The following is a 19416-nucleotide window of genomic DNA, read 5'->3' on the forward strand; positions in this document are numbered from 1 at the left end:
CTCGGGCATTCCCACTCTCGGCTGCTGCTCCTGCTGCCCCAGCTCCATCTCCTGAGCATCCCCCAGCTCCGGATTCCAGGATGCTCCAGCAGTGCCGGGCAGCCCACCCGGAGCGGCTCCGTGAGGCCACGGCCTCTAAATTCCCTAATTTGCTCACACATTAATTACTACATAATTACTGCTGCCGGCTCCGGTGATCAGATGCTCATTTGCAGCGCGTGGGTGCAGGATTAGCCCTGCCCGGGGCGGATTTTTGGGTAGGGGGGTGCAGTGGGTGACAGCCACCCCCAGGCAAAGCACGAGGCGGCGGCCGCGGCCCCACGGCACCACAGAGAGTGAACTTTTATTTCCAACAACGACAGCACCTGCCCCGTGGGGTGGGGACGGTGGGGAGGGCTGGGAGGGGGCGGCCGCGGGGGTCCCGGGGTTTTTTGGGGAGGGGGGGGAGGTCCCGGGGGGCGGCCGCTCGCGTGCACACGGTGCACGGCGTGAAGGAACATCCCGGTAGAAAAGAACAAAGGTCTGAGGGCCTCGACTGAGGGCCGGTCCTGCCCCGGGGGAGGGTGCAGGCGTGAGCGTGGGTGAGCATTTTGGGGAGGGGGGGATGGCGCGGGTCCCCTCCACACCCGCGCCCGGGGGGTGGCAGGAGGGGGACGAGTGGGCAGCGGCTCTCCCGGGGGTGGGGGAAACGGCTCCGGCCGGGCAGGGACCCCCTCCCCACCCCCAGAACGCGGAGCAAACGCAGCGCGGCGGCTCCGGGGCCGCGCACGGGGCGGAGGCGGCGGCGGTGGGCGCGGGGCTCACACCTCCGTCTGGAAGTCGCCGTCGGCCGCGTCCAGGCCGGCGCAGGGGCTGTCCCAGTCTGCCCGGCACAGCTCCAGCCGCTCCCGCTGCGCGCTGGGCAGCGAGCCCAGTGTCATCGCCTTGAACGTGCTCCACGGCTTGGGCGGTGCCGCCGGAGCCTTCGGCCGCTGCTCCTCGGGGCCGGGCACATCCTGCGGCGGGGACGGGCAGCTGTGGCCTGGCTCTGCCCCACAGCCACCTCCAGCCCTCTCCAGGGTGGGATGGGACAACCCCCAGAGGGGGTTTTAGGAACTTACGTTGCCCGTGCTCTTGTCCCCGCCGCCCGATGAGACGCTCCATCGCTTTTCTCGCTACGGAAAAACCCCAACGCTCAGCTCGGCAGCGCCCCGGGGTGTCCCCCATCTCCCCGGGGTGTCCCCAGTCTCCCCGGGGTGCCACAGTCCATGCAGGAGGAGGTAAAGGATTCAGAGCAGGGCAGGATGGGACCTCCAGGACCTCACCTTGGAGGAGCCGGTGGATGGAGCCCGGTACCGGTCCAGCGTGTGGAATTTCTGGTTGAGCTCGTGGTAGAGCTCGGAGTGACGTTTCCGTGTGTGCATCACCTTCTGCGGGGGCAGAGCAGAGCCTGTGGCCATCGGCACTGCCTGTGTCGCTGTCCCTGTCCCTGTCCCCATCCCAGACAAGCAGCAGAGCCCACTCCGCGCTCGTCATCGGTGTTTTAATCCAGAGCCAACACTTGTTACTGCCTGGTCTAAACCCCTCAGAGCTCAGGAGCTGCTGGAGGGGTAAAGGGAGTGGGGACAAACCGGGTCAGCCCCCCATGATGGCACCGGTGACACCTCCATGGCAGGACTTACCTCGAAGTCCAGGTCAGAGTACCGCAACCTCTTCCTCTGGCAGGAGGACAGGCAGGAGCAGGGGGAGGAGAGGGAGAAGAAAAGGGAAAAAGGTCTTTGCAGGCCCGGGATGAGGGCGAATCAGGTTTAGGGGCTCATGCCAGCCCCAGGCCATGCCCGGCTGGGGACACGGAGGGACGGCAGGGGGGGAATCCATGCGACCCTACACGTGCACTCGTGTCCTGGCGCACACACCCCACCCCCACACGTGTCCCCACGGGCACCGGCCCCCCGCTCACCTCCAGGGACCCCACTTTCATGGCAGAGCCGGGCACGGTGCGGGGCATGGTGCGGCTGCGCTCCGACAGCTCCGAGGCCAGGATCTGCCTCACCGTGGGGTGCTGCTTGAACTGGAGGCCGTAGGGAGCCTTCACCGTGGCGTAGGGCTGGTTCAGGTTCACATTGACGTGATCCACGGCCACAAAACCGGGGTAGGCATCGCCTTCCGCCGCCGGGCCGCGCCGTCCCGCCGGGCACCGCCTCCTCCGCGCCGCCGCCGAGCGTCCCCTCGTCCCGGGGGAAGGGCTTGAGGCTGCCGGTGCGGCGGGGCAGCATCATGTAATCGCTCTCTCGGGGCGGCTCGGGGGCCCGGATCCAGCCGTATTCCAGCGGCCGCAGGCTGCTCTCCGTGCACAGGTAAACGGGACCCGGCGCCTCCAGGCTGAGCTGCTGCGCCGGCGGCTCGCCCAGCTCCGTCAGCCCCGCCACCACGTTGGGCGTCATCTTGGGCACCTGCACCAGGATGCTGGCGGGGGGGATGTTCCCGGGCAGGCTGGAGAAGCCCAGGCCGCCCTCCGAGGTCGTGTTGAGCTTGGGGTCTTCGTCCCCGTCCAGGGAAATGCGGGACAAGGTGCCCGTGATGGTGGCGGGGTTGCAGGTGTTCACCTCCTTGAACAGCACTGTGGGCAGGGAGCGGGGTCAGAGCCAGCCCTGAGGGTCCCACGGAGGGTGGGGGGACACGGGGGACACCCCCTGGCTCGTGCTGCCTGTCCCTCGCAGGTGTGGCACGGTGACAACAGAGCTCACCTGTCTGACACGCCAGGTCAACGTCCTTTTCAAAATCTGTCTATAAAAATCCAGAAAGAGGGGAGAGAGCGACAAGAGAGAGGAGAGAAAGAGAGGGAGAGAGACGGGGAAATGAAGCAGCACGGCCGGCACGGGCAGCGGCGGGGTCTCCAGGGGGGGACCCACTCACCAGGATCTGCACCTGCCCGTTCTTGCAGGAGTCGGGCGAGTTTTCATTCTCCTCGCTCCTGCACCCCCCCATCTGACACTTGACCACGTCCTGGACCTGCGGGGACAGAGCCGGTCACGGCCCCGCGGCCAGGGCTGGCCCCGGCGCCCCTCCGGCGCCTCCCCACCTCTCGGCGCAGGAAGCCGTGCACGGTGATGATGACGAAGCCCTGGACGGAGTTGAAGACGGCGAAAAGGACCTGGAAGAGGATGGAGCGCCGGTCGGTCATGGCGAGCACGGCCGACATCCAGGTCAGCGCCAGCAGAGGCAGGACCACGCAGGAGCTCCACAGCGATGCCCTGGCGCAGGGAGAGAGGGGCCGGGGTGAGCCCGTGCGGCTGGGGGAGCCCCGGGACAGCCCCCCCCGAGCACCGCCCCCCTCCCCCGCAGCAGCCCCCCAGCCTCGCCCCGCGCCCCGCGAGCATGGCCGGGGCTGTGTCACCCAGCTGTCCCCTCTTCCTCGGTGTCCCCAAGCCGGCGCTGGCTGGGAACTGAGGTTTGGGGACACCTGCGGGCTGCAGCCCCCTCCCCCAGGCTGTGTCCCTGTCCCCACACAGCCACAGGGTGCTGGGGGAGGGGACGCTGGGCCACCGCCACCGTCCCACGGCCACCTGAACGGCAGAGAGGGGATTTTTTTCTTTTTTCTCCTTTTTTTTTAGCAGTGAATTTTAGGGCTGCCTCTGTTGTGACTAAAGCCCCCCTGAGGAGGGACTCGGGCAGCCTCTGGAGCTCACACGCCGGGAAGAGGGTCCCGGGGACACCCCCACACCCCCAGGCCAGAAGAGCCCCCCCAACCCCAGCGATGAGGTGACCTGCCATGGGAAGCCATGCCATGCAGACGTGATGGGACACCCCGCCCCGAGCACACAGCGTCACCCTTCCTTCCCCTCGGGGACCCCCAACGCGCCCCCCAGCCCCCTCGGGGAGATGCCCAGAGCCCCCCCCGCGCTGTGCTCGGGGCGGGGGGCGCGGCGGGCGCGGGACGGGCACTAACATGGCACTGCTGGCGGTGGCGGAGGTCATGGCCGCGCTGGACACCACGCCGCACTTGGTGCATTTCAGCAGCAGGCTGCCGCACGGGGGGGGCTCGGAGCTACGAGCCCACCGCCCCCCCGGCGCCCCGCGGCCAGGACCGGGCCAGGACCGGGGGTGGGGGGAGATGCAGGCACGGGGAAGGGGTGGGGGGAGCAAGGCAGGACGGCGGGGAGGGGATGGACAGATGGATGGACAGATGGGTGGAGGGATGGATGGACGGACACAGGCAAGAAGCGAATGGGAGGAGGAGAAGAAAGAGAGAGAGAGAAAGAGAGAGCGCCGGGTTAGTCGGGGGCGGCAGCTGTTAATGGCGAGGGGGGGTGGCCAAGCGGCAGGGGAGGGGGCGGGCACGGAGGGGGGGATGCGGTCTGCGGACCCCCCTTCCCCCGAGGGTGGCTGCCCCCCCAAATTCTGCCCCAACGAGGGGCTGTGCTCCCCCGGGCTCGGCCCCCGGCGCCCGCTGATGCGGTGAAACCTGCCCCACCCTCAGCCCGCTGCCGGGGTCCCTCCCATGCCCAACCCCCGGCAGGGCGCGGGGGGCGGGGGGCAGCCCCAGGGACCCCCCCGCGGGGCGCAGGGCACTTACCCAGCTCGCTGCTTTTTGGACTTATCTGAAATGCCGTCGCGGGACATGAGCTTGTTGAAGACGATGATGCCCACCAGCATGTTCACCTGCGGGAGGGGGGGTCAGGGCTGGCAGGGACCCCCCTGCCCGCGGCAGCAGCCCCCCCCCCCCCCCCCCGGTGGGTTTTGGGGGGTCCAAGGCTCTCGGGGGCGGCTCACCAGCACGATGACAGCAGCGGGTCCCACGAAGGCGTAGAGCAAACCGCCCTCCAGCGAGAGCCAGCAGCTGCAGGGACCGCGGGTGGCACGTCAGGGGACAGCCCTGGGGCCGTGCCCGGCTCCCGCAGCAGCCCCCGTGTCCCCTGTCCCCTGTCCCCACGTACTAGCTCGCTGTCCCGTAGCCTTTGGTCCGCGTGAAGCCGACGGAGACGGCGACCACGAGGGCTGGCAACCCTGGGGAGGGGACAGGAGGCTGGAGGAGCTGGAGGGAGGTGGCGTTGTCCCCACAGCCTGTGCCAGCCCCCGGGGCTCCTCTGACAGCTCCCCGTGACCTGAGCGTGCCACCACCTGGCTCTGCTTTCCTCCACCGTGCCTCAGTTTCCCCTCTGATGAGCCTGGGGGGCACCAGGGACGGGAGAGGGGTGCGCCCCTCTCACCCAGGCCGGGATCTTACCCCATCCCAAGCACAGGAAGCGCTTCCTGACCAGGCGTGTCCGGATCCGGCCGATCACCGCCAGGTAGGACTGCCAGGCCTCGGTCAGCACCCAGCAGAAGGACGAGAGGAAGAAGAAGTGGAGGAAGGCGGCGGTCATGGTGCACACGCCCTGCGGGGTGGGGACACGGGGACATCAGGGGGACACGAGCCCGGCAGCGCAGAGGTTAAACCGCCACGCCCACGGCGAGGTTTGTGTCAAAGCCACCGGTACACAGAGGATTTAATCCCGGGATCGAGTTAATCCAAATCCAATCTGCTGCTGGGAGCCAGCGAGTGGCCTGGCACCCCACCGAGGGTGGCAGGGGGTGGCACCCACCTTGCTGAGCATCTGGGACTGGCCCACGAGGATGAGGATGTTGGAAGCCAGGATGGAGACGCAGAAGTTGAGCAGGATGATGGAGCGCTCCGACTTGATGAACCTGCGGCAGGAGCGGCGTGGGGCCGGGGGACCAACCTGTCCCTGTCCCTTGTCCTTTGTCCCTGTCCTTGTCCCTGTCCCTTGTCCCTTGTCCCTGTCCCTCTCCCTGTCCCTGTCCCTGTCCCTTGCCCCACGCCACCACTGGGTGGGCGCTGCCCTGGGCCAGCCCAGGCATTTCCTCCCACCCACATTTTCCATTCCCATTAATCCCATTGCTGCTGAGCCTTCCCTGGCGCCGTGTCCCCCTTTGTCACCCCCTTCCCCGCACGGCCCCACCCCCCAGGTGCCCCCCAGGTGCCCCCCAGGTGCCCCCCAGGTGCCCCCCAGGTGCCCAGGTGCCCTCGGGTCACCTCCAGAAGGCGGCGTAGATCACCAGCAGGGTCAGCAGGGCCATGCAGGACACGGCACAGCCGATCATCAGCGGCACCGACGGTGTCCCCGAGGGGTCCATGGCCTGGGGGGGACACCGGGGGGGGGGACAGGCTGAGCCCAGACCCCCCCACACTGCTCCCTGCCAGACCCCTGCCTCCTCTGAACCCTGGGAGACCCCTGGGTGCCACAGAGGGGTTGGTGACAGTGGTGGCACATTCCTCCCAACACGGGGACACAATGGGGTGGGGGGCCAGGGCTGCCCCCTCCCCTCCTGGGGGCCATGCCCGCACAAACCCGCCCTGCTGGGGGTTCTGGGGGAGTTCTGGGGACCCTTCCCCTGCCTGCTGCTGGACACCCCCACCCTGCAGTGCCCACCCTGTCCTAGCAGGAAACGCTCCGTGCCCATCCCTCAGGACCCCCCCGCTCTCAGCCCGGGGGTCACCCCACCCACCCGCCGTGTCCCCAGCCTGTCCCCTGTCCCCTACCAGGTCTTTGGGCAGCTGGGCGAGCACGGCGAAGGTGGCGAGCTGGCGGCACTGGCATTTGGTGTGCGCCGGGAGGGTCTCCAGGGTTTGGCAGCTCTCCGTGTCCCAGTTTCCCAAGCCAGCATCCCTGATTAATGAGCAGAGAGCGAGGCAGAGCAATTTGAAACGATCAAACACGCGCAGCCCCTCGCGCCTCTCCGCTGTTAACCCTTTCCTGGCCCTGCCCGGGCACTGCCAGGGGACCCCCCGAGCTGGGGGAGGAGGGGGTGAAGCTGTCCCTGCCCCGGATGATCCTGCTGGGAGCGCTGCAGTGGGAAGGGTGCGGGATTAATCATCCCACACGGGTTTGGGGGTTTGGGGGGCAGTGGCAGGACAGGCAGGGACAGCCCGAGAGCCGCCTGGCACCTGTGTCCCCTCACAGGGGGGTGATGATTCCCTCTCACCGTGGGGATCCCCCTTTATGGGGACCCCTCTGCTTTAGGGACCCCTCTGCCGTGGGGACACCTCCTGCTTTGGGGACCCTTCTGTCATGGGGACCTCTCCTGTTAGAAAGGATTTGTCCACCATGGGGACTCCTCCTTTTATGGGCACCCCTCATTTCATGGGGACCCCTCCTGCCCTTGGGGGCGCTCCTGCCATGGAGACCCTTCCTGTTAAAGGGACTTCTCCACCATGGGAACTCCTCCTTTTATGGGGACCCTCCTTTTATGGGGACACTTTTGTCATGGAGGCTTTTTCTGTTAGAAAGGAGTCTCATCATGGAGACTCCTCCTTTTATGGGGACCCTCCTGCCATGGGGACCCTTCCTGTTAAAGGGACCCCTCCTGCCATGGGGACCCTTTCTCGTTAAAGAGATTTCTCCATCATGGGGACCCTTCCCGTTAAAGGGATTTCTCCACCATGGGGACCCTTCCCGTTAAAGGGATTTCTCCATCACGAGGACCCTTCCCGTTAAAGGGATTTCTCCACTGTGGGGACCCTTCCCGTTAAAGGGATTTCTCCATCATGGGGACCCTTCCCGTTAAAGGGATTTCTCCACCGTGGGGACCCTTCCTGTCACAGGGACCCCTCCTGTCATGGGGACCCCCGTGATGAGGGAGCAGAGAGAGGGGTGACCCTGCCATGCCACAGCTCCCAGCACATCAGGAAAACCGGGAACTGGGTCTGTGGGACCGCTGGGGACTGTTCCCAGCACCGGGCTGACCTGCCCAGCTCATCCCAGCCAGCACCTCCCACCGGTCTGGGGGATGAACTGGAACCAGTGACCCCGGAGTGCGGCGCACCCGCGGCTACCTGGGCAGGGGGGCTGGCAGTGCCCTCCCCCACCCCGCAGCGCTGCCCGCCCCCCTTCCTGCCCTACTTTCCCTCATTCCTGCCAGCGCTAACAAATCACATCTGGCAGCCTGGCGCGGGCGGCCCCGCGGCTCCGGGGCCACATCGATCCCGCGGGAGCTCAAATCACCCGTGCGGTGGGGCTGGGGTACGGGAAAGGATGGTCCCGGCTGCTCGTTCCTGCTGCTCATCCCGGCTCTCCCATCCCTGTTCCCATCCCTGTTCCCCCATCCCTGCTCCCGTCCCTATTCCCACATCCTTCCTATCCCTGTTCTCCCACCCCTGCTCTCATCCCTGTTCCCCCATCCCTGTTCTAATCCCTGTTCCCACCCGTTTCCCCTTTCCCTGTTACCGTCCCTGTTCCCATCCCTATTCCCATCCTTGTTCCCATCCTTGCTCCCCTCCCTCCCAGCAGTCCCCCCGGCACTGCCACCCTGTCTCCCCGTGTCCCCGTGTCCCCATGTCCCCATGTCCCTGTATCCCTGTCTCCCCATGTCCCCGTGTCTCCGTGTCCCCGTGTCCCTGTATCCCTGTCTCCCCATGTCCCCGTGTCCCCATGTCCCCGTGTCCCCTTGCCCATGTGTTCCTGTGTCCCCTTGTCCCTGTGTCCCTGTGTCCCTGTGTCCCCATGTCCCCGTGTCCCTGTGTCCCCGTGTCCCTGTGTCCCCATGCCCCCGTGTCCCCATGTCCCCGTGTCCCCTTGCCCATGTGTTCCTGTGTCCCCTTGTCCCTGTGTCCCTGTGTCCCCGTGTTCCCGCCCCTCACTCACGTCCTCGAGTAGTCCCAGGTGACACACTGCGGGTGGGACGTGCCCTGCGGACACGGGGACAGGTTAGAGCCCTCCCCAGCCCTGCCCCCACCCGCGAGGAGATCCCCGGGTGTCCCAGGGCTGGCCTGTCCCCACCGTGGGCACAGGGACCGTGCCACAAACGGGAACTGCCGGCTCTGAGTGCCTGCAGGTGACAGGGACCCACGTGAGACTGAGGGGGTGACACATCCGTGGGGTGGGAGGGGAAGGGGACACTCGTGGTGGTGATGACACAGGACGGCTGATGATGAGGAAGTGCCACACCGTGGGAAGGGACACTCACAATGACAACGTGGGACAAGGGACACTTGTGTGGATGACGCAGGGGGGGACACAATGACAGAGTGGGACAAGGGACACTTGTGTGGGTGACGCAGAGGGGGACACTCACAGTGACGTGGGACTGGGACACTTTCAGTGGTGACGAGGGACACGAACAGTCACGGGGTGGAAAGGGGGACAAAGGCTGATGACGTGGGGAGGGGGACACACATCGGTGACATCGGAGGGGGACACTTACATTGATGTCATGGGAGGAGAGACTCACTGGTGATGTGGGAAGGGACATTCACGGTGACATGGAGAGGGACACACTGGTGACATGGGAAGGGACATTAATGTGGGTGATGTGGGGACATTCATGGTGACATGGGAAAGGGACACAGTGATGAGGGAAGGGACATTCACGGTGCCAGGGGAGGGGACACTCACTGGTGACATGGGAAGGGACATTCCCGGTGCCAGGGGAGGGGACACTCACGTTGATGATGTGGGACAGCTCCACCAGCACGAGCGGCTCCGCGGGCCGCGTGGGCGGGCGCACGGTCACCGTCAGCACCTTGGAGGTGACAGCCAGGGGGCTCCTGCGGGAAGGGACACGGGGCTGTGACAGGCCGGGGGACAGCAGGAGACACCGCGGGCGGTGCCACTCACCTGGGCGGGGGCAGGATGAGCCCCAGCGTGCGGTACAGCACCGCCCCGATGACAAAGTGCGACGACTCCTCGGCTTCTGCGGGGAGAGCCAGGCGCTCGGTGACGCGCGGGGCCGCCAGATGTGCGCCCAGATGTGCGCTGGCCCCTCCCCCAGCACGCCTGGTCACCTGGACACGCCCGGGGATGCCGCTCACGTGTGTGTGTGTGAACGGGAGCCAGGCGTGAGCTCGCAGCTGCACCAGATGTGCAGCGCCCGTGCGCGCGGCGCCTCCAGATGTGCACGGCCGCGTGTGCGCACACCCAGGCACTTCCAGATGTGCAGGCTCACACACTCGCGCGCAGCTCCAGATGTGCAGGCTCACACACTCGTGCACATCCAGATGTGCAGGCTCACACATACACGCACAGCTCCAGATGTGCAGGCTCAGGAAAAGGTGCACAGTTCCAGATGTGCAAGCTCTCAGGCGTTCACATCCAGATGTGCAGGCTCGCTCGTGCACGCACATCCAGTTGTGCAGGCTCACTCACACGTTCACATCCAGATGTGCACACACACACACACACTCACACCTGTGCGCGCCCCTGCCCGCTCCCAGATGTGCACGCTCACAACACCTCCAGATGTGCACCTCGCACACGCCATACGCAGTTCCAGATGTGCAGGCTCACACCCACGTGCACAGTTCCAGATGTGCAGCCCCACACCCACGTGCACAGTTCCAGATGTGCAGCCCCACACACTCATGCACAGTTCCAGATGTGCAGCCCCCCACACACGTGCACAGTTCCAGATGTGCAGCCCCACACACTCATGCACAGTTCCAGATGTGCAGCCCCCCACCCACGTGCACAGTTCCAGATGTGCAGCCCCCCACACCCACGTGCACAGTTCCAGATGTGCAGCCCCACACACACGTGCACAATTCCAGATGTGCAGCCCCCCACACACATGCACAGTTCCAGATGTGCAGCCCCACACCCACGTGCGCAGTTCCAGATGTGCAGGCTCACACCCACGTGCACAGTTCCAGATGTGCACCTCGCACACCCACGCGCCGTCCCGAGCCCTCCGGGGACATTCAGACGGGCACACCCGCACCGCTCCAGATGTGCGCCCCGCCCTGCCAGCTGTGCGCACAGCTGGGCGCCCCCGCTCACCGGCCGAGGCGAGGCTCAGCACCTCCCTGGGGATGAAGAGCTTGTCCTCGGAGCTGCGGGCCCAGTCCTTCATCCCCCGCCGCCCCTTCATGGGGAAGTTGATGTCGCTGGACACGGCGCTCACGGGCTCGCGCTGGATGCTGGTCACTGTGGGGGACACCGCTGTCACCTCCCGCTCCCGTGTCCCCTCATGTCCCCGCCCTGCCCCGCCGCTCTGTCCCCTCATGTCCCCGCCCTGCCCCACCGCTCTGTCCCCACCCTGCCCTGCTCCCGTGTCCCCTCATGTCCCCACCCTGCCCCGCCGCTCTGTCCCCTCATGTCCCCGCCCTGCCCCGCTGCTCTGTCCCATCCCTGCCCCGCTCCTGTGTCCCCTCATGTCCCCGCCCTGCCCCGCCGCTCTGTCCCCTCGTGTCCCCTCCCTGCCCCGCTCCTGTGTCCCCTCATGTCCCCACCCTGCCCCGCTCCTGTGTCCCCTCGTGTCCCCACCCTGCCCCGCTCCTGTGTCCCCTCATGTCCCCACCCTGCCCCGCTCCTGTGTCCCCTCGTGTTCCCACCCTGGCCCGCTCCTGTGTCCCCTCATGTCCCCGCCCTGCCCTGCTCCTGTGTCCCCTCATGTCCCCACCCTGCCCCGCTCCTGTGTCCCCTCATGTCCCCGCCCTGCCCCGCCGCTCTGTCCCCTCCCTGCCCCGCTCCTGTGTCCCCTCATGTCCCCGCCCTGCCCTGCTCCTGTGTCCCCTCATGTCCCCGCCCTGCCCCGCCACTCTGTCCCCTCGTGTCCCCGCCCTGCCCCGCAGCTCACCCAGGTTGTCGGTGACGATGAGGGAGCTCTGGAAAGCCTTCAGCGCGTTCCCCACCAGGTGGATGAAATCCTCCACCACCTTCATCAGGTGCACGGAGCCGGGAGAGACCTGGAACCGCCACCGGGGATGTGTCACCGCGCTGGGGACACCTCTGTGGTGGGGACACCCCGGCTGCCACCACCCACCCTCCCCCCGTTGGAGTCATGAGTCAGGGACTCTCTGAATTCTTCAGACAGAAATCAGAGTGCAGGGATTGAATAAGTTTTAGGGTGAGTTCTGATGTTTTTAGTAAGTGAAAGGTCTCAAATGCCACAGCAGCAGTGTGAGTTCTAGGGAAGGTTTTAACACACTGAGATCTGCAGTGGAGGCTCCAAGCCCACAGCTGTAGACAGTGCTTAGACATAGAGCTATAGTCTAATATTCTTATATTGCTGACATTTCTTAGATAGAACAAGACAGATTCTATGCATAGTTCTTTACGAAGCCTGCTGTGCTAAGAAACTGGAATTCTAATAGGTCAAGGAGAGGTGGTCCCAGTTTGTGTCTTAGCTTGTTGGAAAAATCCTATATAAGAGTTTGTATTGGGGAGAGTTGGTACTTTTAGCCATTGTGGCTTCTAGCCATTTGCTTATTGCTGCTCCTTTTGCCATTGCTTGCCACTATTTTTGCTATTGCCTGTTGAGACTGATGTGCTTTGTAATAACATGCACTTTGTAACAAGATGAGCTCTGTAATAAATAACTTTTTTAACTATTAGCTGCTTTGCTTGTTTAGAGAATTACCCGACAAGCAAGAGCCAAGAGCTCAGAGTAGGACCCTACAGAGCTCCGGAGTTTGGCGCCTGTACCGCCCCTGGGGGTCAGAAAGAACCCCCACACCTTCTCCCGCACCACTCACCTGCTGAGCATCCTCCCACTTGTCCCGGTTCTCCGCATCCACCATGTAGCTCACCACCTGGAAGAAGCGCTGCGGGGACGGGGCTCAGCGGGGCTGGGCACCGACCGAGCCACCGCCACCTCCCCGGGGAGGGGACCCCGGCTCTGTCCCCCCTGCCCGCTACCTGCACGTCCTCGGAGGACGGGATGTAGGTGGCCCTCTTGAAGGTGTCGGTGACGTTGCGCAGGATGTCCACGGAGAAGAGCAGGTCCCCGCTGTAGTAGGTCTTGCGGGCCATGAGCTCCAGCAGGCTCCGCACCACCTGCGACATGCCCTCCCCTGCCAGCACCCGCTGGCCCTTGGCCAGGTGCTCCCGCAGCTGGTACAGGGGTGGGGACAGCGGCGTCACTCCGCTGCCACCACCCCCCGGCAGTGCTGAGTGTCCCTTGTTGTCCCCAGAGCCCCGGGGACAATGCAGAGCTAATTGTGGTAGTTAAGGTAATTAAGGCAGCGGCGGGATGTGCGGGGTGAGGGAGTCCAGAGGGGTTTGGGGACATGCTGGGTGATCTGGGGACATTCACAGGGGTTTGGGGACATCTATGGGTGATCTGGGGACATTCACAGAGGTTTGGGGACATCCATGGGGTCTGGGGACATTCACAGGGGTTTGGAGATATCCAGGATGGTCTGGGGACGTTCACAGAGGTTTGGGGACATTCATATGGGTTTGGGGACACCCATGGGGTCTGGGGACATTCACATGGGTTTGGGGACATTCCATGGGGTCAGGGGACATTCACAGGAGTCTGGGGACATTCACAGAGGTTTGGGGACACCCATGGGGTCTGGGGACATTCACATGGGTTTGGGGACATTCCATGGGGTCAGGGGACATTCACAGGAGTCTGGGGACATTCACAGAGGTTTGGGGACATTCAGGGTGATCTGGGGGCATTCACAGGGGTTTGGGGACATGCAGGGTGGTCTGGGGACATTCACAGGGGTCAGGGGGTATCATCCCCATCCCAAAAACCTTTTCCCAAACACTCAGGAACACAACTCCAACCAGAACCCCCCACCAGCTGAGGGACGGGATCCCTATTCCCACCCCACAGGGGATTCCATGGGGATCTGAGGGAACCTTCCCACGGACACAGCCTGGATGGGATCCCCTTCCCCAGCCCACCCAGCCAGCCCTGCCTCAGTTTCCCCACGCCAGAGGGGTGCCAGGGATGGGACAGAGCCCCGGGGACAGGGGCAGGGGACAGAAGGGGCCGTGCCAGAGCGGGCACCTACTGAGAGATGCAAGTATCTGTACTCGTGGGAGACGCAGCGGGCGAAGCTGGGCACACCCCAGTAGGCGACGCCGTGGGGGCTCAGCAGGCACCGGCGGCTGGCAGTCCCTGGGATGGAGATTTGGGATTGGGGCTGGCACTGGAACCCCTTCCTGGCACAGCAGTGCCACCCACAGCTCCCTGCACAGCTCCAGGGCCGGGGGATTTGGGGTGCTTGACCCCAGTGCCACCCTTTCCCCCTGGGGTTTGGGGTGCTTGAGACCAGTGTCACCCTCTGCCCCTGGGGATTTGGGGTGCCTGACCCCAGTGACACCCTTTCCCCCTGGGGTTTGGGGTGCTTGACCCCAGTGTCACCCTTTCCCCGTGGGATTTGGGGTGCTTGAGACCAGTGTCACCCTCTGTCCCTGGGGATTTGGTGTGGCTCAACCCAAATGTCACCCACCACGCCCTGTCCTGCTCCAGGTGGCACAACCCCAATGATCCCCTCTGTCCCTGGGGTTTGGGGGTGCTTAAGACCATGTCACCCTCTGTCTCTGGGATTTGGGGGTGCTTGACACCAGTGTCACCCTCTGCCCCTGGGGTTTGGGGGTGCTTGACCCCAATGTTACCAAACACCTCCTGCCCTGCTCCAGGTGGTTCAACCCCAATGTCACCCTCTGTCCCTGAGGATTTGGGGTGGCTCAACCCCACCAGCCCCTGCTCTGCTCCAAGGCCAGGGGAGTTTAGGGGTACCTGACCCCAATGCCACCCTCTGCCCCTGGAATTTGTGGGTTCTTGGCCCCAGTGCCACCCTCTGTCCCTTGCTTGTCTCTAGGTGGCTCAAACCCGGTGCCACCCTCTGTCCTGGGGATTTGGGGTGGCTCAACCCAAATGCCACCCCCTGCTACTCTGCTCCAGGTCAGAGGGCCACTTGTCCCTCATGCCACCCACTGCCCCTGAGGTTTTGAGGTGCTCGACCCCAAAACCACCCACCCTGCCCCACTGCAGCCCTGGGGACACCTGGTGTCACCTGTGGCGTTGGGGGGACACTTGTTGTAGATGATCTCCCCGGCGGCCGTTTTCTTCCAGGTCATCAGCATCACGTACTCGTCCTTGCACATCTCGTGGTAAGCTGGGGGGGGGAAAGGGGGGATCAGCACCGCCCAGGTGTGGGGTGAGGGGCGCTGGGGCGGGGGGTACCCCCTTACCTGGGCACTTCTTCTCGTTGCAGGTCTTCACCTCCTCGCCGGTGCCCTCGCAGGGGTAGCCCTGCACGCCCGTGCCCTCGCACATGCGGAAGCGCCGCTGCCAGCCGGTGTCGCACGTCTTGGAGCAGAGGCTCCAGTGGTTCCAAGGACCCCACTTGCTGTCTGCTGTGGGGATGGGGACGCTGTGGGACACCCGGCTCCGCGCGTGGACAGCGGCACCGTCGGCGCTGCCCCCCCGCCACCCCCCCGTGCCCGCGCTGTGAGCCGAAATCCCGCGGGGTGTGAAATCCATGGATGGGCGACCGAAATCTCTTTCCGAGCAGACTGGCATCCTGCTGCAGATGCCACTCGTTCCCTGCCACCATCCATGGGCGCGGCCGCCACCAGCCGCCGCCTCTCCCGCGGAGCAGGCAGCGGCTCGGAGGACGGGATGGAACCACGGGATGGAAGGACGGGGTGAGGACCCCGCGGTCCATCCCGCGCCAGGTGCGCACACGCGAGGTGTCCCTCATGCTTTTACACCCAAAGCACGGCCGCACCCGCAGCCGCCTGGCACCGGCGGGTCCCCAACGCGCCCCAACGCGAGGACAGCGCCAACCTGCAGCTGAGCCGCGCCCGGGGATCCCTGGCATCGCCCTCAGGCTCCCTCTCCGCAGCGGAGGCACTCCGGGCGCCACCGGCGGCGTCCCCCCGCTCCCCAAAACCCCAAGAAGCGCGCGGGGCCTTACTGGGACAGGCGGGGTTGGAGCACTCCCGGGCGTCGGCGTGGGCCCCGCGGCACTCGGCCCACCCGTGGGCCGAGACGCTGCACCTGCGCGTCCGCTGCTGGGTGCCGTTGGCGCAGGTGACGGAGCAGCGGCTCCAGGCGCCCCACTCCAGCCACTGCCCTTCCACTGCGGGGACAAGGACAGCGGCGTCAGCTCCCTCCTCGTCCTGGCCGACGGGTCCGACCTACGGGCCCACGGGACCGGCCCCACGGCGGCTGTGACACGAGGGGCACGCTCAGAGTGGGGACCCGGGTGCTGCTCGCGCCACATTTGGTATTTCTGGCAACTTTGGCATCGCTTCCAACCGAACCCAGCATCCCTGGCATCGGTCCTGACAAATCCAGAAACTCCAGCATTGCTTTCCAAGCAAATCCAGAATCCCTGGTGTCACTTCTGGCCAAATCCAGAATATCTGGTGTCACTTCTGGCCAAACCCAGCATCTCTGGCATCGGGTCCTGACAAATCCAGAAACTCCAGCATTGTTTCCCAAGCAAATCCAACATCCTTGTCATCATTTCCAACCAAATCCAGAATATCTGGTGTCACTTCCAACCAAATCCAGAATCCCTGGCATCGGTCCTGACAAATCTAGAAACTCCAGCATTGCTTTCCAAGCAAATCCAGCATCCCTGGTGTCACTTCTGGCCAAATCCAGCATCCCTGGCATCATTTTCAATGAAATCCAGAATATCTGGTGTCGCTTCTGGCCAAACCCAGCATCTCTGGCATCGGTCCTGACAAATCTAGAAACTCCAGCATTGCTTTCCAAGCAAATCGAGAATCCCTGGCATAATTTCCAACCAAATCCAGCATCCCTGGCATCATTTTCAGCCAAATCCAGAATACTTGGTATCACTTCCAACCAAATCCAGCACTCCTGGCACCAGTCCTGCCGAATCAAGCATCCCTGGTATCACTTCCAAGCAAATCCAGCATCCCTGGCATCATTTCCGACCAAATCCAGAATACCTCGTGTCACTTCTGGCCAAACCCAGCATCTCCAGCATTGGTCGTGACAAATCCAGAAGCTCCAGCATTGCTTTCCCAACAAATCCAGAATCCCTGGTGTCGCTTCTGGCCAAATCCAGCATCTCTGGCATCGGTCCTACCAAATCCAGAAGCTCCAGCATTGCTTTCCCAACAAATCCAGAATCCCTGGTGTCGCTTCTGGCCAAATCCAGCATCTCTGGCATCGGTCCTACCAAATCCAGAAGCTCCAGCATTGCTTTCCAACCAGATCTGGCATCTCTGGCATCATTTCCAACCAAACCCAGAATTTCTGGCATCTCTTCCAACCAAACCCAGAATCCCTGGTGTCACTCCCAGCCAAACCCAAGATCGCTGTTATCACTTCTGGCCAAATCCAGCACCACTGGCATCACTTCCAACCAAATCCAGCATCCCTGGCATGGTGCCCTGCCAAGCTCGAGGCTCCAGAGGGCTTTGGCCGTGGCCAGAGCTGTGCCATGGGTGCCACATCCCTGCCAGAGCTGCTGCAGGAGCAGCTCCCGCCCTCCCCTGCTCAGGGTGACGTGGGGTCCCCATGGGGACACCATCCAAGACACAACATCCCTGCCCATCACCACAGAAACCCCACAGCCGCCACCACGGCCACTCCTGGCACGCAGGACAAGGGACAGGTGTGGCAGTGCCACCTGTGTGCAAACAGACCCTGCAGTTGTCACCTCCCCGTGCCACCCCAGTGCCACACGCAGCAGATGGGGAGGGAAGGAGCCACCTCCTCTGTGGTTCCCTGACCACACTGGGGTCTGATTTTGGATTTCCAGGGGGGACAGCACGGTGCACTCAGTGTCACACCTGCTGTCCCAGCGCGACCCTCCCGGCGCCGTCTCCTGGCATTCCCGGCGGGAAGAAGGAGCGTGGGGAGAGGGAGGTACTGACCGGGGCATATCGCGATATTGCAGGGCTTGGCCTGCAGCTCGGGGCCCTCGCAGGCCATCCCTCGGCGCCGCGAGGCCGCGCAGAGCCGCCTCCTGGTCCTGGCGCCCCGCCCGCAGGTCACCGAGCACAGGCTCCACGGGGACCACGCCTGCCACGCGCCGGGCACTGCAACACAGCACAGCCCGGGGCTCCAGCCTCCTCCTCCTCCTCCTCCTGCCCTGCGCAGGGCTCAGCTCAGCCATCGAACCGAATCCCTGAGCTGGCAGCGCTGCCGCTGCCGCCCCTCTGCTGCTCCAGCCTCTCTTTTGGGGTCTCGGCACTGGCGGCGCATGTTCCCCCCCAAAGACACACAGGAGCTCCCAGGAAAGGATCGGGGCCATCCTAAAGGATGATCCACCTCAATGTCCTCGGGGTGCCAGGACAGGGCTGCACCCCCAGATAGGGAGGGGAACCGACACTGCGTGTCCCAGAGGTGACAATCCCCTGAGACAGCCCAGGGTGGGACAGGGCAGTGCGGCTGCCACCGTGACATCCTGAGGTCGCTCTGATTTCCACACGAGACGCACGGACAGCACCACGGACAGACAGGCGACCCCCGGCATCCTGCCTGTCACCCGCCTGTCACCTCCCTCACGGCACCCAGCAGCTCAGCCCCGGGAACCTCTCGGAATGCCAGGCTCCAAATCCCCCCGGCTCCAGCACAAAACCTCGGGGACATCCATCCAGGAGGAGCCCACAGCTGGCAGAGGACGGAGCCCCCGAGCCACATCCCCATCAGCAGCCCTGCTGGCGGGGCACAGGGTGCAGGGCTCCCGTTTCAGACACCTCCCTTGCGGTTTCCCAAGAGAGGACGGAGGATGCCAGCAGCACTCGGAGCATCCCAGCGCAGGGTGGGCACCAGAACCGCGCCAAGCCGCCCTTCTCATCCACCACAACACCCCGAGGACACCCCAGAGATGTCCCAGCAACGCATCCTCTGTGTCCCCATCCGGCTGCTCAGCCCTGCGGGGAGCCGGTGGTGTCCCCCGTGTCCCCGGTGGTGTCCCCGGTGTCCCCCGTACCTGGGCAGGTGGCGGTGTTGTTGCAGGCGCGGGTCTCCCGGAGCAGCCCGCTGCACAGCGTCCCGTAGGGAGAGGAGACGCAGGAGCGCGTCCGCACCTGGGAGCCCTGGCCGCACGTCAGGGAGCACACGCTCCACTGCGACCACTCCTCCGCCGCAGGGTCCCCTGAGGGAGACAGCGAGCCTGAGAGCCCGCGGGGACAGGGACACGCCACCGGCGCAGTGCCGCGAACGGGGCAGGGAGGTGGGTGGGTGGCGCTGGTGAGCGCGGGGTGAGGATGAGGGGTGGGTGACACGGAGGAGGATGAGGGGTGGGTGACACGGGTGGCACTGAGGGTGTCACTGGGCTCAGCATCAGATAGAGCTGGAGAAGGGATTGGAGCACGGGATGGCAGCTGGGGGGAGGGACAGGATCCGCCCTGGGAGGTGATGGTGATGCAGGCAGGGTGGGCAGGGGGCAGCACGGACAGGGCGAGCAGGGTGGGCAGGGTGAGCAGTGGGCAGCACGGACAGGGTGAGCTGGGTGGGCAGGGTGAGCAGTGGGCAGCACGGACAGGGCGAGCAGGGTGGGCAGGGTGAGCAGTGGGCAGCATGGGCAGGATGATCAGCACGGGCAGGGTGGGCACTGGGCAATGGGCAGGGTGGGAACTGGGCAGTGGGTAGGGTGGGCAGTGGGCAGGGTGGGCAGTGGGCAGTGATCAGCACGGGCAGGGTGAGCTGGGTGGGCAGGGTGAGCAGTGGGCAGCATGGGCAGGATGATCAGCACGGGCAGGG

General features: G+C 64.8%; 1 protein-coding gene across 1 annotated transcript in view; it reads right to left on the reverse strand.

Annotated features, from left to right (window-relative positions):
- Positions 1–317: 317 nt before the first annotated feature.
- ADGRB2 (adhesion G protein-coupled receptor B2) overlaps positions 318–19416 on the reverse strand; it is a 28311-nt gene continuing 9212 nt past the window's right edge. Inside the window, 30 exon segments of the mRNA XM_056509428.1 lie at positions 318–995; positions 1101–1154; positions 1305–1409; positions 1662–1697; positions 1940–2156; positions 2158–2599; positions 2727–2766; positions 2896–2991; positions 3062–3233; positions 3929–4027; positions 4556–4641; positions 4753–4819; positions 4917–4986; positions 5207–5357; positions 5565–5667; positions 6017–6120; positions 6524–6650; positions 8625–8668; positions 9424–9526; positions 9597–9672; positions 10755–10901; positions 11554–11662; positions 12452–12520; positions 12615–12809; positions 13727–13833; positions 14735–14836; positions 14913–15077; positions 15641–15805; positions 17583–17747; positions 18644–18808. Coding sequence (XP_056365403.1) covers positions 801–995; positions 1101–1154; positions 1305–1409; positions 1662–1697; positions 1940–2156; positions 2158–2599; positions 2727–2766; positions 2896–2991; positions 3062–3233; positions 3929–4027; positions 4556–4641; positions 4753–4819; positions 4917–4986; positions 5207–5357; positions 5565–5667; positions 6017–6120; positions 6524–6650; positions 8625–8668; positions 9424–9526; positions 9597–9672; positions 10755–10901; positions 11554–11662; positions 12452–12520; positions 12615–12809; positions 13727–13833; positions 14735–14836; positions 14913–15077; positions 15641–15805; positions 17583–17747; positions 18644–18808 — 3776 coding nt within the window. The 3' untranslated portion in view covers positions 318–800.

The sequence above is a fragment of the Oenanthe melanoleuca genome, chromosome 23 (assembly GCF_029582105.1).
Source record: "Oenanthe melanoleuca isolate GR-GAL-2019-014 chromosome 23, OMel1.0, whole genome shotgun sequence".
NCBI lineage: Eukaryota > Metazoa > Chordata > Aves > Passeriformes > Muscicapidae > Oenanthe > Oenanthe melanoleuca.